Source organism: Manis pentadactyla, chromosome 8 (genome assembly GCF_030020395.1).
Source record: "Manis pentadactyla isolate mManPen7 chromosome 8, mManPen7.hap1, whole genome shotgun sequence".
NCBI classification, from domain to species: domain Eukaryota; kingdom Metazoa; phylum Chordata; class Mammalia; order Pholidota; family Manidae; genus Manis; species Manis pentadactyla.
This window is the reverse complement of record NC_080026.1, coordinates 29,544,364-29,562,154: the sequence shown is the minus strand read 5'-3', so window position 1 is coordinate 29,562,154 and position 17,791 is coordinate 29,544,364. Positions and strand designations below refer to the sequence as shown.

The window sequence follows — 17,791 nt, the reverse complement described above, 5'->3', positions numbered from 1 at the left end:
GTTAAATAAATCTAGTCTTTTCATATTTGACAATAAGTCTTAGTTTACAGTATTCTTTTAAAGGAACTTTTGTACTTGTTTAAACTGAAAGTTTAAACAAAACTCATTGTGAACATTTTATTTATACCATCATACTTCACAATGCCCACCAGTGTCTCACATGGTAAGTAGTCCTATTTTGTCAAGATGTACTGAACTGAAGGCTGAGGAAGAGATGGGTACATCCTGACACAACTTGGTTCATTGTGTGTAGCACTCAATAATTGTTCATTCAGTCAACTGACAAAAAGTGGATTATATGTGGGTTCCTTTGCATGATGATTTTAATCATCTTAGATTTGAAGTAGATACAGTTACATGGTAAGATAGCTGTAGAGATATGAAAGATTCTTAAGGAAAAGAAGGTCAGAAATAACAACTGGGGAGTGGATGCCAGGTTTCAATAAGAAATGAGAAAGAATACTCCAGATTGATGAGTAGCATCTAGAGGCCTCTTAAGTTGCATGAATCTGTAATAGGCCAGATACAAGTGGTTCTACCGCATGAATGAAGTGTTGGACTTACTACATAAATGAAGGGAAGGAGTTCTTTACTAGAACCAAACCCATTTCCTATGCATCTATGAGATTTCATAACATTAAAATTATATTTGTTCCTACCATTAGAAAAACTATCCACAGTTAAGCAATTAACCAAATAAACTTCCTCTCCTTATTTTTTTCCAGGATTTTCTCATTATTGTTTATTCTTTCACTTACAGTGGTTCAAACCTTTACATTTTCCTTATAATCTCATCCTAAACAGTTAAAATCATTTTCTTATATGCTTGATGTTTTGGGTTATTAATTTCTCTAATGCTTGACACTGTGTAGTATACACGTCACATGTACTACATACACACATAATGCAGTACAATCTTTGGAGTTTAGAAAAACCTAACTCTACCACGTATCAACTTGGTGACAGAGTAGCAAATTTAAAATTTCTGACTCACTTTTCTTATCTGTTAAATGGAGGAAATAAAACCACTCTAGGTTTGTTGTGAGCTTTTAAGTAGAGTGAAAGGGGACCTGCTGGTGAATTTTGAATAAAGAAGTGACAGCTATTCACATTCCAGAAGGATCATCAGGCCACTACATGAAGAGGAGAGTGTAAGAGTGAAAAGATAGAAGATGATAACTCACGGTCCAGAAATACTGGCAAGAGTCATAATGAGACAGGCTAGTGTGGTAGCAGTGAAAATTGTGAGAAGTATGAATGTATTTTGGAGCCAAAGGTAACAGAATTCCTGGGTACTGGATATAGGATATGTGTAGGAGACACCAATGATGATGCCAAGTGTTTTGGCCTAAGCAACTGAAATAATAGAACTGACATCAATCTTTGGAGAATGTAATTGCAGAGAAAGATTCAGTTTAGTTTTGGATGTTAAGGTTAAGATTTATTCCAGTTATCTATTGCTGTTTAATAAACTGCTCCACATATAAGCTTAAAAAGACAATAATTTATTTGCTCTTGAATTTGTAATTTGGTCAGAGCTTGGCAGAAACAACTCATCTCTTTGGTGACACCAAAGCTGGAATGACCTTACAGCTGGTGTCTGCGATCATGTGAAGGTTCACTGACTCAACATGTCTAGCAATCGGTGCTGCCTGTCAGCTGGGACCTTGGTTAGGGTTGTTGGCTGGAACACCTCTATGTGACCTCTTTATAGGGCTGCTTGGCTTCCTCACAACAGAGCAGCTAGCTTCTAAGAGCATCTCAAGAGAACCAAGCTGTTTTATCTTCTTTTATGATATAGCCTCTTAAGTTACATGATATCCTTTCAAATGTATGGAAAAGGTGCTTCACTTCTTTCTTTGGAAAAGAGTCAATATCTCATTTTAAGAGGAGCACGTGGGATGACAAATATTGTTGGAATCATCTTGGGTAATGAAGTCTGCCACAGATATATGAATTAAAATGTTGAACAAGCAGTACATAAAAGTCAAGAGTTTTGGAGTGAGGTCTGGCCTGGGTATAAACATTTTAAAGTCAATAACATGTAGGCAGATGAGACTATCTAATAAAAAAGAGAATAACACCAAACACTGAGCCCTGAGGAACTCCAACACTAAGACGTCAAAGGGAAAAAGAGCTAAGCGGGGAGAGTGAGCGGGGATGACTACTGAACTAGAAGGACCGAGAAAGCTGGTTTTCTTCTTGCTCACATTGTCTCCTTGAAATCCCCTCCCTCAATATCTTCCCTAGTAATAGAAACTGAGTTTGTTCAGATATCCAGTGTATAGTGTTTTGTCTGGGACCTAACTCTAGCTCAGACAATGAAACAGTCAAAATATGTAAAGATAGTCTTGTCCCTTTGGCTATTGACTGATGTAAGGGTGAGCATGTAACCCATTTCTGGCTAAGAGGGAAAATACAGGGATTAAAACCTTTCTCTTCCAAATATAACAATATAGCCTAGCAAAGAAAGGTGTTTTGTCCTATCCCCTGCTCCTTCCTTGAGTGTAAACATTCCCTGATCATATATTAAGCATGCTGCAACAATGGATCCATAACTTCAAGTGTAAGGCAAAATACAACCTAGTAAAGATAGCAGTTGAAAAATAAAGAAAAAGAAACTGCTATAGACTCAGTGCATTCTAGTTCGATTATATTATTTGCATCCAGGAGCATTCCTAATAAATGCAGCTTTTTAAATGTTTATACTGCAATGCTAGCTTTAGCTTGAAGTGTGACAAATATTTTTGGCATTATTTATTCCTCCTACATTAATGTTCCTTGTTCCTTTTTCATGGTATTAATAGTATAACTAAATTCTAAAGCATTCGTCAAGCAAAACAGGTAATGATATTGGAAAAAGTACGTACAATATATAACAAATAAATAGTAAAGTTTGTAGGTTTTCATGAGAGTTGATGTTTCACATAAATTAACTTCTTCCTAAATCAGTGTTCCTTATATTTGTTTATCTAATACATGGTTGAGTGGTTACCATTCACTTTTCTTCTATTCCAGAGGCACCAGAATTTCTTCTATTATCATAAAAATAATATCTACTTTTTAAAACAACAGAACACAACTCTGAAGTCAAGTCATATTAGCAATGCAAGAAACACAGTAGCGGGGAGTAACAGAGTTTTATAGCAGGACTATTTCTAGATTATTATTCAAGAGAAAAGTGGTTATCAATCAACTTCTTCTTTACCAGCCACCATACCAAGCTCTGGAGATAGAGAAACAAAGTAAACACATATGGTTCTTTTCTTCATAGAGTTATAGTGAAGAATGGAGCCATTCTACAGTTCATTGAAAAATAGAGCTACTAACCCAATAAATATAAATAAATAAGCAAATATTAGTGCAAGGAATTTATAAAAACTAAGTACTGGGTGTTTTGGTGTTATATAACAGAACAATCTAATCTATTTGCAAAGCCAGGGAAGACTAAAAAAAAATAATTTAGCAGGGTATAGAAGGAGAACATTTCAGATAAAGGAAAGAGATTGTTCAAAGGTTGAGAGCAGAATAGAATAGGAAAATTTTTAAATTATTTTTAAAACTAACAAGTCCAACAGAGACTGATGGAGATGCCTAAGAGGCAGTAGCAGAAGTCTGAGACTGAAAATTTACATAGGGCCTGATTAAGAAGGATCACAACAGAAATTTCAGAGTTTACATGAAAGCTCACGGGAATCCCTTGAAAGGTTTTAAGTAAGATTTATATTAAGCCATTCTCATCTTTGATGAGGTTAGGAGATCAGTGAGGAGGTATTACAGTGAAGTTATTAAGTTATTAAAGGTAAGCACAGATTTAATTAGGAGGCGATGAAGATGGAGAGTGGCAGATTGATCATTTTTAGAAGAAAAAAATCAGTGGAACTTGGTGGCAGATAGAATTCATTTCAATTTTAGATATGTACAGTTTTTTTTTTATTTTTCCCATGAAAAATCCAAATGGAGAATGGAAATGTCAAGAGAAGAAGTAGACATACTTATCTAGAACTCTAGGAGGAAAAAAGACAAAGCCTGGGTCTGGAAATCACAGACACGTCAGTGAGAGCCGAAGCTTTAGACACACCGGAGAATGGGGTTGCCTGTCAAATGGCTATTTCACTCACAAGGCAAATAACTGAGTACCTATTATATAAACAGTTCTAGCATAAAACTTTAAACTGAGACTGTAGAAGCATGGTATACTCATTACAATTTATGTATACATTAAAGAACTGCATTATCAATGTGACCTAAAATATACAAAAAGACAAATATGTGCAAATTAATATATACTGAAATATACATGATGAAGTAAAAAATCAACTTTTTCTTCTGCTTAGGTAAGACATTTTTGAGTTTTGTTTCAGAAATTATAACTAACAGTGAATCTTAATAGTGATGTCTAGATTGATTTTAATGGATCTTAAGAAAACTCACTAAAAGGCAAGGTCACTTAAAACTCAAAAGATAAATGTAAATCTTAAAATTACCCTTTCTCTGGGTGCACAGCTATAGATCTTGGTTGATCCAGGCCTTGGGAAATAATTACATAACGGAAAGAGCCATTGAGTCTCGCAACTTCAATTAAGTTGAAACCATGATCTGTCCAATATATGTTACCTAGGAGACATACACACGTTTACTATATAGTTGTGAGAAAGAAATTTTTATTACTTATGGATAAAATCAACTTTCTGAGCATTCACATAACTATCAAGAAACTGTTACTTCTTAAAAACATGTTTTTAAGGTGTGCATTTCCCAGAGAGCTGTAAATAAACAAATATGCAAATACTTCCCCATCTTATGCATCTGTGATTTACACTATATAATGATACATTTATATGTGAAAAATAAGTTAAAACTCCTCTCACCTGAAGAAGGGATCTATTTTAACTTTCTACTGACTTCAGACAAAAGTGAACTTCTAACACTTTTGTTTACCAGTCTCACAGAGCTCTCAGGAGATTCGGGCAAAGTTAACACTACATAATCTACGTCTACATAAAAACACTTATCCAAAGGCTCAAAGCATTAGAAAGAGTGAAACCCAAAGCAAAAGAGACTATTTACCCCTGAGGCGAGAAGCACAAAAATAAAAAATTGTTATGAGTCAGAAACAGAATTTTTATGAAGTAGATTGAGCCCCTAACAAAACTGGCATGAAATGAAAACAGAAGAAGCCAAGGATTATACCGGCAATCCAGTCAACAGCTATCCCTTCCACTCTTCCCAAGCCATTGGCAATGATATCTTCTTTCCAGGTCTGATCTCTTTTAGCTCGGCTAATTTTATTGAAGCCCATGTCTGTCCAGTAGATGGTATCATTTTCTATGGATGAGAAAGAAAGAAAAAAAAATACACACATACACAAAATACATTGATATATGTATTAGGATTACATTGCATCAATATTTTGGGAATTATCATCCTGGGTATGCTAGAGTATTAAGTATTCTTCAGGATAACTTACTCCTACAAATAGTAAGAAAGATATTAAAACAATATGAAAGAGCCTAGTCAAATTTTTTACAGTATTTTTGAAATGTACCTTTCACATCCCTGATTTTTCTCTTCATTATCCTACTCATTTCAACTCAATAAATATTATCTCCCATGAATTTTCAATCTTGATATGAAACCAAATTATTTTGAACCATAATTTCTCTCTTCACACCTATCTATACCCCTGTGTCTGAATCCTCTAAATATAAAGAAAATGCTGCTGGAGATAATCTAAACGAAATCTCAAAGTAGAGAGAATGGAAAGAAACAGAAGGCATTTCAACTACATCAAGGGTGTTTTAAGCATAAGGTCATTCAAAATATATAAAGCCTTAAAAATGTCTTAGCATCCAATTATTCCTTCAGAGGTAGTAGTTTCCTAAATGTCAACTACAAACCCCTTACATTAGTTTTCAAACTTTCATTGTACAAATCAACTTAAGAATACTTGAATAATGGCTCTATGCTATCACAGTCTTTAAATAATAGTGCTTTTTGAATATTTGAATGAAAAATGTTTCTAAAGACTATAAATTAAATATATTATATGTACATGAATATGCATAAAGGGTAGCAATTATAGCCCAATGATTTTAAATATAGCCACCAGAGAGACACTGGGGACAAATCATTAAATAATAAATTTGCCACCAACTAAGTGAGTTTTTGTGTTGTAACCTATGTGGCCATCTGAAGAACGAATCCTTTAAGACCAATATAATTTCCCTCTGGCACAGTGACAGATTATGGAAATAAAGAAAAAGCAATTAGTATAATAAAGCCATTTATCAGTAAGTTTTGGGATTCCATTTCAAATGAAATAATAGTCTGAAGTATTTTATCTATTTGGGGAAAGATTCCAAATAGGCTTGTTTTCAACAGTGGTTAAGTCAGATACACAATTATTTGAAGCAGAGCAGAGATATCATTTTCAAATATATATCTTTCCAGAGCTTCTTTGATTTTTAGAATCATGTAAAATTATTGGTTAACATGTTTTCATTACTGAAAAGAATGAGTCAATCAACACAAGTAAGCATATCTGCATAAATATTAAGCATTTTATCCCAAGTCCAAATCTCTTCTACAAACACTAGACACATATCCAACTGCCTACTTTGTATCTCTGCTTGTACTTAGAAGAGGCTTCCTGGAAAACAACAGCCAATTTGGGGGTGTCTCTCTGAAACTTACTTTTCTTGCAGTCTCCCACACAGTAACCCCCCATGAGACGATGGTACTGATGGATGGTACCTCCACCCTTTGTTTCTTGGGCTAAAAACCTTGTATTATCCTTGATCACTTTTTCTTTCCGTTTGCATCTATCCATCACCAAATACTCTCATAGTCAATCTATTACTAAGTAGTTTCAGCTGTTTTTATTCTGCTTTCAAATCATGTCCATCATCTAACCACCTCTCACACTCTAGTAATAATGTAGTCCCAGCCACCGCTGCCTGCAGTATTGCAACAGCCACCAACCTACTACCCTGCTTCCCCTTTTTCCTCAGTACTCCCCTTTCCTCAGGAGTGTTTTCTACATGTTTTTATTTTACTATACTTTATTATATAATTACTTTATTACACTATTTGCCATTGTTACCCTTTTAAAAAGTAAATAGGATCATTTCTCTCCCCTCCACTCAAACTCCCTAATCATTTCCAATCTAATACAAGGTAAAATTAGAGTCCCTTCCCATGACCTTCATGATCTACCTGTACCCTGCAACCCTGTCTTACCTGACAGCCTCCCTCTATCCCCCTGACTTACCCACTCTAGGAACACAGACCTTTCTCTTCCTAAACCAAACCAAAGAGTGTTCAGTCTAAGGTTCTTTTCCCAGATTTTTGCACAGCTCTGTCTTAGTTCAAGTATCCCCCTTCTTGCTGGAACTTTCCCTGAATACACTATACAAATTATTCCTTTTCCATATGCTATCCCCCTTACCTAACCTATTTTTCTCCATAGCACTTGTTACTGTCAAACCTGTTATATACTTACTGGTGTGTTTTGTTTAGTGTCTGTCTTGTCTCACAGGAATGCAATCTCTTTGAGGGCTGGGACTTCATTTTATTTACTGCTTTATCCCTAGTACCTAGAATAGTACCTGATACATAGTAAGCTCAAAGTAAGTATTTGGTGAAAAAAATGAATGAGTGTGATGTGCTGTATAATGACTGGATGGGAGCAGATATAAGGAAGGCATAGCTGTTACTGTGAGAAAAGTCGTAAGCTTGTTAAGGAGCACAAGGTAAATGCATGAAAAAAATGACTACCAATTTGCAATAGTGTAGCATGAGCTGCATGCTAATAGGATAGACAAGTATTTTTGCAGGAGTTCAAAGAAGATATTCACAACAATCTTCACAAACATCAGAGAAAAAGGACTTTAAATTTGTATGTGACTCTTACTTCTATGTTACTATTAACTTTGCCAGGTCTGCAGAATGTTATTCCATTCTTTCTAACAAATACCACTACATCTTACACACACCTTTATTATCATATTGAGCTGAAAGGGCATCTGCATCTCTTCTTAGAAAATAGACTTGAGGTGTTTCGTATGTAGGGATTGCAACAGACCTCGCTTTTGCCAATGAATTCACAAGGGTAGTAGGCATTTCATGAATATTTACTTTGTGAATAATAGGTTAATTTGTAGTGCTGAGGCTCTCTCTTAACTGGTCAAGTTCACAGATCACAACACAAAGGAACTGAGAGGTTTCCTTTTATTCTACTAGGTATATTTAGGAGATTAGTGAGCTACTCAATCATGTGGTGATACAATAGAATCTGGTTGACATCTAAGAGATTTACTTTCAGGTTTATGAACTAAGAAAATTGTATAAATTTTGTAGAAAACAGGAATCTTTGGTAAAAGATCTGGTAGGACTCTCTAAATAACTCATTAAGAAAGTCACATTAGATATAAAATATAATGAATTACTTAAGGACAGCTCCAAATTGTGAGTACTAAAATTTACAAATTTGTTTAGCTTAATTTATTTACCCCATTTCTTTATTTCCATCCTGTTGGACCCATTATATTTTATCTCATACTTTAAAAATAAAGACAATTATGATCAGTTCCAAAAGTGTATGTTAACTTATGGAAATTCTATATTAAGTGTGTTCTGGTTTCTTGACAAACTTCAGGCTAGGATTTTAGAGGATGCCTTATCTATGCCTATTTAACTATTGTCAGTGCACTCTTTATTACCTTATGGAGAAAGCTGTTAGGATTTTATTGTTGGTGGTGTATTTTTAGCTTTTACTAGTATATACAAATAAGGCTTGGATGTATGGAGTTAACATAAACTCATGATAATGATATTTATACAGAACCTGCACTTTAACTGTGATTATTAGACCAAAAAGAATAATTCCTTCACCCTGCCAACCCTCCAACCTCCAACTTTTATCAGCAGTGACCTAAACGGATAGGTCCCAGATGTAACTGTTTCTACATTTACAAAAGCTGATTTAGGGCCATACAACTGATTAATTCCTCTACCTTAGTTAATGGTTTCCAAATGGATTTTCATTCTAAAACTTTGACATATATGACAACCTCTAATCTCAACTCTATTTTTTTTTTCCAAAATCATCTTTTTTTAATTTTTGGAAAGAAGAGATTTTTTCATATCACTCCTACACTTTCCAATCATCATGCATCTCAATTTGTTCCTGTTCTGTGTCATTTCAACCCACATAACAGACTCAGCAACTTCCCTTAAATCTACTTATTCTCCACCCAGACTCAATGCACAATTTTTCATACAAACGTGGAATACAAACAGTGCAATAGAATTTATGGAAGCATGGGATTCCATATGGCTGTTCTCAAATGGCTGCCCATCAGAATTGCCTGGGGAAGTTAAAAAAAATAAAGAATCCTGAATCCTGAATATGGAAGCAGCCACATCTGAGAGACTTTAAACTGCTTAGTCTGGGGTTGTGTCTGGGTTGAGAAGCACTAATTAACCCATCAAAGGTGCAGATAAAAAGAGAAACACTTATTATTTGACAGGGTCCAAGATCTAGTGAAGGAGATTTCTATTATAAAATGCTACTCCCACCTTCACCCCCTTTACAATTACATTGCTATTAATGGCTCAGTAGAAAGGGATTTTCAAGGAGAGAAGAGGAAGAACAGAGCTTCACGGAATATCAGATTTGGAGATTTTCTTTTTCCAGTTGTAGGATGTCTATAATTAGAAAAAAAACTAATTTAAAAAAATTTGTTCAGTTGATTGATTTGCCCCTCATCCCAGATCTGTAGAAATCACTGCTCTTCAACCTAGGCCTGAATCAAGCCGAATCATAAGGCAGCTCATAGGGAGATTACTTTGGTTTGATCTTTCTCCACTTGCAGCGAGCTGGGTTTTATTGCACTATGTATGGCTCCTGTGCCACAGGTATGCATTCTTTTTTCTTTTGAATTACGCAGACATCATGAGCCCTGAATTTGCTCACATTTCTCTCTGTGCACTACTAATCAGAAATACAAAAATTATACTTACTGCCAACTTCTTGCAAAAATGTAGAATTTTACGACATGTATTTTATCTCTGGTTTTATTTTTTCTTCCCTCATTTTTCTCTTAGCACTCATTTCCTCACATCTTAATTGTTTATCTTATTGCAATTCCTACACTTTTGGAAGGTGCATGAAATAATTTTTAGAACGAGATGGTACATATGCATATGTATATGTATATATATATATATATATATATATATATGTTTTCATTTTTTAAGCATATCAAATCATATGATAACATAAAAGTGGTATCAAGGTCAAGTACACACCTTGTAGGGAATGACTAGGAACCTCAAGAAAACCCAAGACAATGCCAGAAAATGTTAAAATTGTGGTTTTTACTTTTTTGCTCCTCAACTTCTTAGAATTTGTATTTGGGTGTATATTTTATAATGTATTAAATCACAATATTTAATATGGTAATATGTATTCTTTATAGGTAAATAATTTATTTAAAAAATCATAAACACATGTGTTTTAAATAAAATCTCTTTTCCTTTAAGTAGTTAGATTTTACAAAAAAAAAAGAAGGTTTAGCACCACTGGTGCAGCTGCTACTCTCCAATCATGCTCGTTTGGGGTGCACTCTGTGCCATGGCGCCACTGTGGGAAACCTCTAGAACAGGCTACAAGGGCTACAGAAACTGAGAGAAAAGCAAAGTCAGTCATCCGCAAAGACCACAGAAGTGAGGCTTTCACTGATTATTGAAGAGTAGGTAGTATTTAGATTAGGAGAGATGCACAATATAATTCACAGGGACCTGAATAATAGACGATAAAGAACCAATTTAATAAATGCAATTAATTATCTTCATAATAAAAGGGGGCAACAGCAAGAACATTTCTGGAAGAGTGGTGAGCAAACCTGCCCCGACAGCCAGGTCTGAATCTGTTGGATCACAGGGAGCAAATATGAAAAAAGTTGTACTTTCTATTGTTTTCCAATTTTGAAAGCATTTCTTCAAATTTTTGCAGGTTAATAAGGACCTAAGTTCTCCGTGTTCCATATTAAAAGGGATTCAATAAAGAAGTGCTAATGAATTACATTTGTTTCTTTCATTTTGTGAAAAGCAAATCAATACAAATGCTAATGGACAATTTTCTTACAGCGACAAATCACTAGGAACTCCATCCTTGTGAGTAAATAAAATAAAATCTGCAGACTTCAAAGGTTTTAGGTATCTTAATCCCCTTAAGGTACAATGTTATGAAACCTTAGATAATGTACATTCTCTTTTAAATTACTCTTTTATCAAATAAGAAATATATGCCTGTCTAACTTTTGTGTTCTGAATGAATTTACATTAAACATACTTATTATAAAAGCAATTCCATTTTCAGGTTTTGAACTGTTTCCTCCCAGGTTAACAAAAAGAATCTTTCACATTTTTTTAAGCATTCACTGTTTTTTTTCTCTTCAAAGCAATTGCACTGTGCCGTTTTTCATATGCATTAAGTTAGTTCTCACAGCCCTGAGTGCCTACCTTTGACTTTCAGGTAGTACATGGGAACTAAAACGGGCTGTGACACTCTCATCTTCTTCAGATTAGAAAACCAATAGCAGCTCCAAGGAGAAATTGTTTTAATTTATTTTGTTTTAGACTGCCAAAGCTGAGCTCTAAAACTCAAACAGCATGTTGAAGAGATGTATCTTCAGTGGACACCTACTCAGACAGTTCTTGAGAAACCACTGACTCCAGAAAACACAGTCATTTTACTTCACGTTTATTTTTGAACAGAGAAAAGGTAGAAATCTTGCTATTCAAATGTTTGGTTTCTATGTTATGTCTCAAATTAGTAAAACAGACAAAGATGGAGTATACACCTTAAAAACAGGCTTTTCCAGTAAATATATCTGGATTTTTTTTTTCACCATCATCTCTGCTAAAAAAAAAACTTACTAAGAAGTTAACTGAAGAGAGAAATGCAGCATAGTAATGAAAGATGTGTATTGCATCCTTATTTCCTGAGTTAAAAATCTCAGCTCTACTAGTTAGTGGCTCCACGACATGGGCAAGTTATTTAATCTTTCTTTCTGTTCAGTTCCCCAAAATGTAAGATGGGAAAATAGAGATGCAGTGAAAATAAATAAGTATGTCTTTGTTAAAGTAATCAATGACTAGCACATAATAAATATATCAACTATTACAATGTTTAAAATGCAAAGTGTGAGATATAGCAAAGTGAAAAATATATCAACCAATAAATTTGGTAATTTTGTATGCCTTTGAAGTTTTAATGTAGTTTTAGTTTAACATACTATCATCTTTATAAATTGAAAACTACAGAGAAAATATTATGGTATTTTATTTGCAAAAGGAGAAGAATCTAATTTTAATTAATCTCATCCAAGGAAATAAAAAAAATAGAAAATTTCTTGAAAATAAACATTGCTGTATATTTCTAAAGTCACCCTCGAGTTTTTTATATTAAGAGTTAACATAGATTTGAATGCACATCAGCATCCCATATTTTCAGAAAGGCCAAGTTTATTGTTAGCATTACACAAAAAGTTTTCTTTAAAAATTATTTGGAATTGTCAGTGTTTATTGTATTTAAGGGTGGGCAAAAAAAAAAAAACAAAAAATCCCGGATAAGAAAAAGTTATTAACATTGTCAAAATATCAGTAAACTTTTATCCTCAATGGCTATCTCAAATGTATATTCACATTGCTCAATGTATAGATGACAAATGCATAATAATATTAGTATTATTTTTAGTTTGACCTTACTATTATTAAATTATAGCTAATATGATAATAAAACAGTTATTCATGTACTCTGCTTAAGCTTTCAAAAAAAAGCAATGATTCTTTTTTGTGAACAAATTCCTACTAAAATAGGAAAAAATATATAAATTGGTACTTTTTGTTGAGAGCTGTACATATTACAGGGGATACAAAAGTAACCAAGAAACCTCCTTCAATCTTCCCAGAGAATCAGTCTGGGATTCTGAGACATACATTATCCATCACTTCACAGTAAGTTTCAATTGTTCCTCAACCTAAATTGGGAGTATGTTAAAGGAAAGCCCTATGTTCTCTTCCCTGTTCATTCCTCAGAAGCCAGTGAGATACTCTGGACTACACAGATACAGAAGTTCCAGAAATGAATATATTCCTGCCATCAAAGAGTTAAAATGCAACATGTCATAAGATAAACCCATCAGAGCTGCCCTAAATCTGCTTTCCCTGTGCTCTCTCTTGCTTGATGGAGGGAACACACTCTCCATCACCCAAACTAAAGACCTGAGGTTTGTCCTTGATTCCTTCTGTATCTATTTATCTTACCACCACATCCAATAAATCACCACACCCTGCTTGTTTTCACGCTTTCTTCTTTTTTAAAAATCTGAATCTATTTCTACAGTTTCACTGAGCTCCTTATCACTTCCCCTCTGAACGATTGCAGCAGCCTCCTAAACAGTCACCCTTCTGATAATTTTACTCTCCTCAAACCCATTCTCACAACTACCAGGGTAACTTAGCTAATTTGCAAATCAGATCTTGCTTATTATTGTTCATGTTCCTAGGCTTCTCATGACCCTAAGATGAAGTTCATATTCCTTAGAACGTCATACAAGGCCATTTATGATCAAGAACAGTGGCCTCCAAACTTTTTGGATGAGAAAAATAATTTGAGCAGTCATCCTTTATACATATATATTCATATTCATTATACATGCACATGTATATTAAGCATCTACAAAAATATAAATGTTAAAAAACTAGAAGAAAAAATAAACATAAACAGTTCTAATATTTTCTTCCCTACATTTGATTAACTCAGTTATAAGGTGGGTGCCTTGCTTTCCGCTGGGAAAAGAGCCCATAAGTACATCTTTGGTTCTGTATAGCACACTTGCCTTTGGCTTGACTAAGGCAGTTGTACTACAAGCTCCTGTACATACACCTGTCATATCATTTCTCATCTCTCTGCCTTTTCTCATGCCATTTCTTCTTCACATCCTAACCCAGGGATCTGTTACCCAGGCATTAGGATTCATACATGTCTTCTCTAGGAAGCCTTCTTGACTACCTCTGTCTAGGTCATTATCCTCCTTTTTGCTCTCATAATAGCCTGTGCTTCTCTCTATAGTTGTAATTAACACAACGGTATTTGCACAGCTCACTTTTTACACATTTTTCTTTCAAGTAGATTGAAACTGGTTTTTATTCATCTGAGATTCACAATGTTTATCCCAAGCTTTCCATATATGATGATTGAATAAACTTTAGTATTCAATTAACAATATAAAGAGAATCAAGTAAATGGTAAAGAAGTTAAAACAAAGTATTATCTAGTACAAGAAGGGTAGATAAAAAATAATTTGTTGATAGGGTAAGAAATGATTTCATGATGTAGTAATATTTTAGCTGATTACTGAATCAGCTAAAGAATGAATATGCATTGAGGGTCCTATTTATAAAAATTCATATTCCCTCCTTTAGGAAAATTTAAATTCAGGTGTCAAGATATAATTATAGTAGTATCATTTTATAATAAATTTCATTATATATCAATTCTAAGTTAAACAAGCTAAATGTGATTCTATAAAGTTTAAGCTCACGAATCAAAGCACATTTTGAAATTCTGAATCTTTAAAATTATAATAATGTTTGACAAGCTACACAGAAAAAATATTACATTTGTCTAACATTATTTAGCACTACTTAATAATTAAAGTATATAATATCTTGGATTTTCTTGAATTAGATGAAACAAATTGGTCATGAATTGAAATAGGTGCTGGGTACATGGGGGGAGTTGTTCATGTATACACATACATACATGTTTGAAAGTGTCCATGGTAAGTTGAAAAAGTATTTTACCAGACTGAAAATAAGTTCTCATTTTAATTAGCATTTCTAATCAGATTCAGGAGTTTTTATGATAATAAATTACATCAAAAAGCTACAATCTGTAATTTACTTGTAGCAAACTAGAAAACTCCCAACAATTTCAGCAATTTCTACCTGAACTGGACAATGTTAACCACAAAGTGTCCATTTTAGGGGTGGGTAAATAGTAAAAGAAACAAACAACCTTGAAGCAATGATAGTATTCATATGAGCTAGGCTTTGGAGAATATATATTAGAAATAGGCATAATCTTGGTCTCTCAGAATACATACTTTACTAAAAATATAAAGTTTTGAAGCAGCTCAGGCAAGGGGTTATTTTTGTTACCTCAATTAGATCAAATTCACACTAAGTTAAAGATTGTATTTAAAAACTAAGTAGAATAACATGGAAAAAGTTTAAAAGACCCCTGTGTCATCATACAATATAAAATAAATGAAAAGATACACAGTTTACTTTGAAATGTTATGGTAGGTATAGATAGACATTTTTTTTAATGTTAATAAAGTGGGTATAGAAAGACATTTTTTTAAAAATGTAATACATCCTAAGGAGAGAAAGAAAAACAAGACTCCTTAAGAAATTTTGATCAACTGCTAATACATAGGAAATAGTTTTAGTTTGTGATAGAACTTCCTAAGAGGGGTAGATCTGGACAAAGACTTTTCTGAAGTAGCTAATTTGAAATGGTTTAAATTATCAAAGTAGAGATATAACAATTATCTCTCCATAGTTGGTGTGTGGATGTGTATGCATCTTTTCCTCCTGCTGTATTACCTTGAGCTCCAAGCTTCTTAGAGCTTTAAAGGAAAGCAGGGACAGACTGGTAGATAATTGGATAGGAGTCTACAAAAGGAAACTCTAGTGCTTCAGGAAATCTAGGGAGTGACTTAGGGGGCCTGTTGCCTTCCCTTAGACTTCAAATTGAGTCAGTGCATGTCATGAATAACATTTATTTAAGATATATATGAAGGAGTATTATGCTGTACATTTTACAATATATGTCTTATTCTCCTGCTGTTGTTTTTAATCCAAAATTTATGAAATTTGATGATTAGATCATAAGCTGAATAATTAAAAATATGTCTACAAAATGCTGTATAGAAAGACATCCAATGCTTTATTCATAAGAGCCACAATGAAGAAGTACCCACCGACATTCATCAATGAGAGAATTGATGAACAGTCCGTGGTATACTCTCACAGCTGGATATTACTCACAATAAAAGGGAACAACACACTATAATACATGCAACAATATGATGGACCTCAAAAATATGGGGTGAAGTGAAAGAAATACTTATTGTGTGATTCCTCCATTCATATAAAATTCCAGAACAGGTAAACCTAACCTATGGTGATAAAAATTGATCAGTGATTGCTTCTGAGGATAGGAATCAGCTGGGTGTAACAAGAGAGAACTTTCCAAAGTGATATAAATGTTTCATGTCTTGCTATTTATTCATCAAAACTGAATGAAAGGCACACTTAACATGTGAGCATTTTATTATAGGTAAATTTTAATATACAAAAAATATCAAACTATAAAGATATTTGTTAAAAATTCTCTATGATCACTTATAAGTAGATAATCTGACTTCATCTAATAAATATCATACAGAAACAAAAATATACCTTTGGTATGGAGGGCCCCAGGAGTACATTTGTCTAACCTTAAGGAAATTACAATATAGAAGAAAACGCATAGGACAGTAAACAGTAATCATTGTGAAAAAGTTCAATGTCATTTCAGTGGGGCAGACAAATGAAAATAAGCTCTGAGTACATGCAACTTTGAAGAGACCTATTCAGTTATCATGGAGGTACACATATGAGTTGGACTCGAATCCTGCTCTCTAGGAATATGAATTTCAGAAAAGTGAAAAAGAAATGTACATGAAGAGCTTTAAATAAATAAGCAAACTAAAGAAAATATACATAAATTGTGAATACGCAGAATAATTGTTCAAGATGGTGACATAGGAAGATCCTTATTTCACTTCCTCCCAAGGACACATTGAGTCTACAGCTACATATGGAACAATTTCATCTTCAAAAATACTTGAAGGTTGGCTGAGTAATGACCACATACTGGGAAAACAAAAAGAAAACTACATCATTGTGTGTAGGAAAAGTGGGGACACCATCTCTCCATAAACCCCACCCCCAGTAAGTGACCCATAGTCAGGAGGTAACTCAAACTTAGAGCTTCTGCATGAGGAGTAAAGGGTTTGAACCCCACATCAGGCACCCTGACTTTTAAGACCTTCACCAGAAAGATTAGCCCCCAAACATCTAGTTTTGAAAACCAATGGGTCTTGCATCCTAAGTCGTACAAAACTGTAGCAATCTGAGAAATGGCTCTTAAAAAGTTTGCATACTTGGACTCAGCTGCCTGAGGGTCCAGTAAGAAGCACTTGATTGTGCCCAGACTTTCAGTGAAGGAGGCTCAGCTGCTTATATTCAAGTGTCAGCCTCAAGGGCTGACACTGAATTTAACAGGCACATCTAGGAGCCTGCTGGAATACTCTCTGGCACGGAGACTGCTGGGCACCATCTTCATGCTTTCCCTTTTCCATGCTCCAGTGTCTGCTGGGAGGGAGCTTTTACACATGTTTGGTCCCCCAGTTTTTATAACTGCTTTCTAGGGGACACCTGTTGATCACCTGGCTTTGGAGGCCAGGGGAGCTTGCATGCCTGGTTATGTGACTGTAACATGGTACAGCCACTATAGAAAACAGCATGCAGTTTCCTCAACAAAAAAAGAAATACAACTACCATATGGCCCAGTAATTCCACTTCTGGATACTTATCAGAAGAAAAGATACATGCACCCCAAGTCACTACAATAGCCAAGATAAGGAAACAACCTAAGTGTCTGTCA

The 17,791-nt window shown here is 34.3% G+C and overlaps 1 protein-coding gene across 1 annotated transcript in view; it reads right to left on the bottom strand.

Annotated features, from left to right (window-relative positions):
- LRP1B (LDL receptor related protein 1B) overlaps positions 1–17,791 on the bottom strand; it is a 1,911,502-nt gene that overhangs the window by 494,089 nt on the left and 1,399,622 nt on the right. The window contains exons 36-37 of the mRNA XM_057505633.1: positions 5,194–5,328; positions 4,488–4,617 (exon numbers count right to left, since the gene is read on the bottom strand). Coding sequence (XP_057361616.1) covers positions 4,488–4,617; positions 5,194–5,328 — 265 coding nt within the window. The remainder of the gene's footprint in view (positions 1–4,487; positions 4,618–5,193; positions 5,329–17,791) is intronic.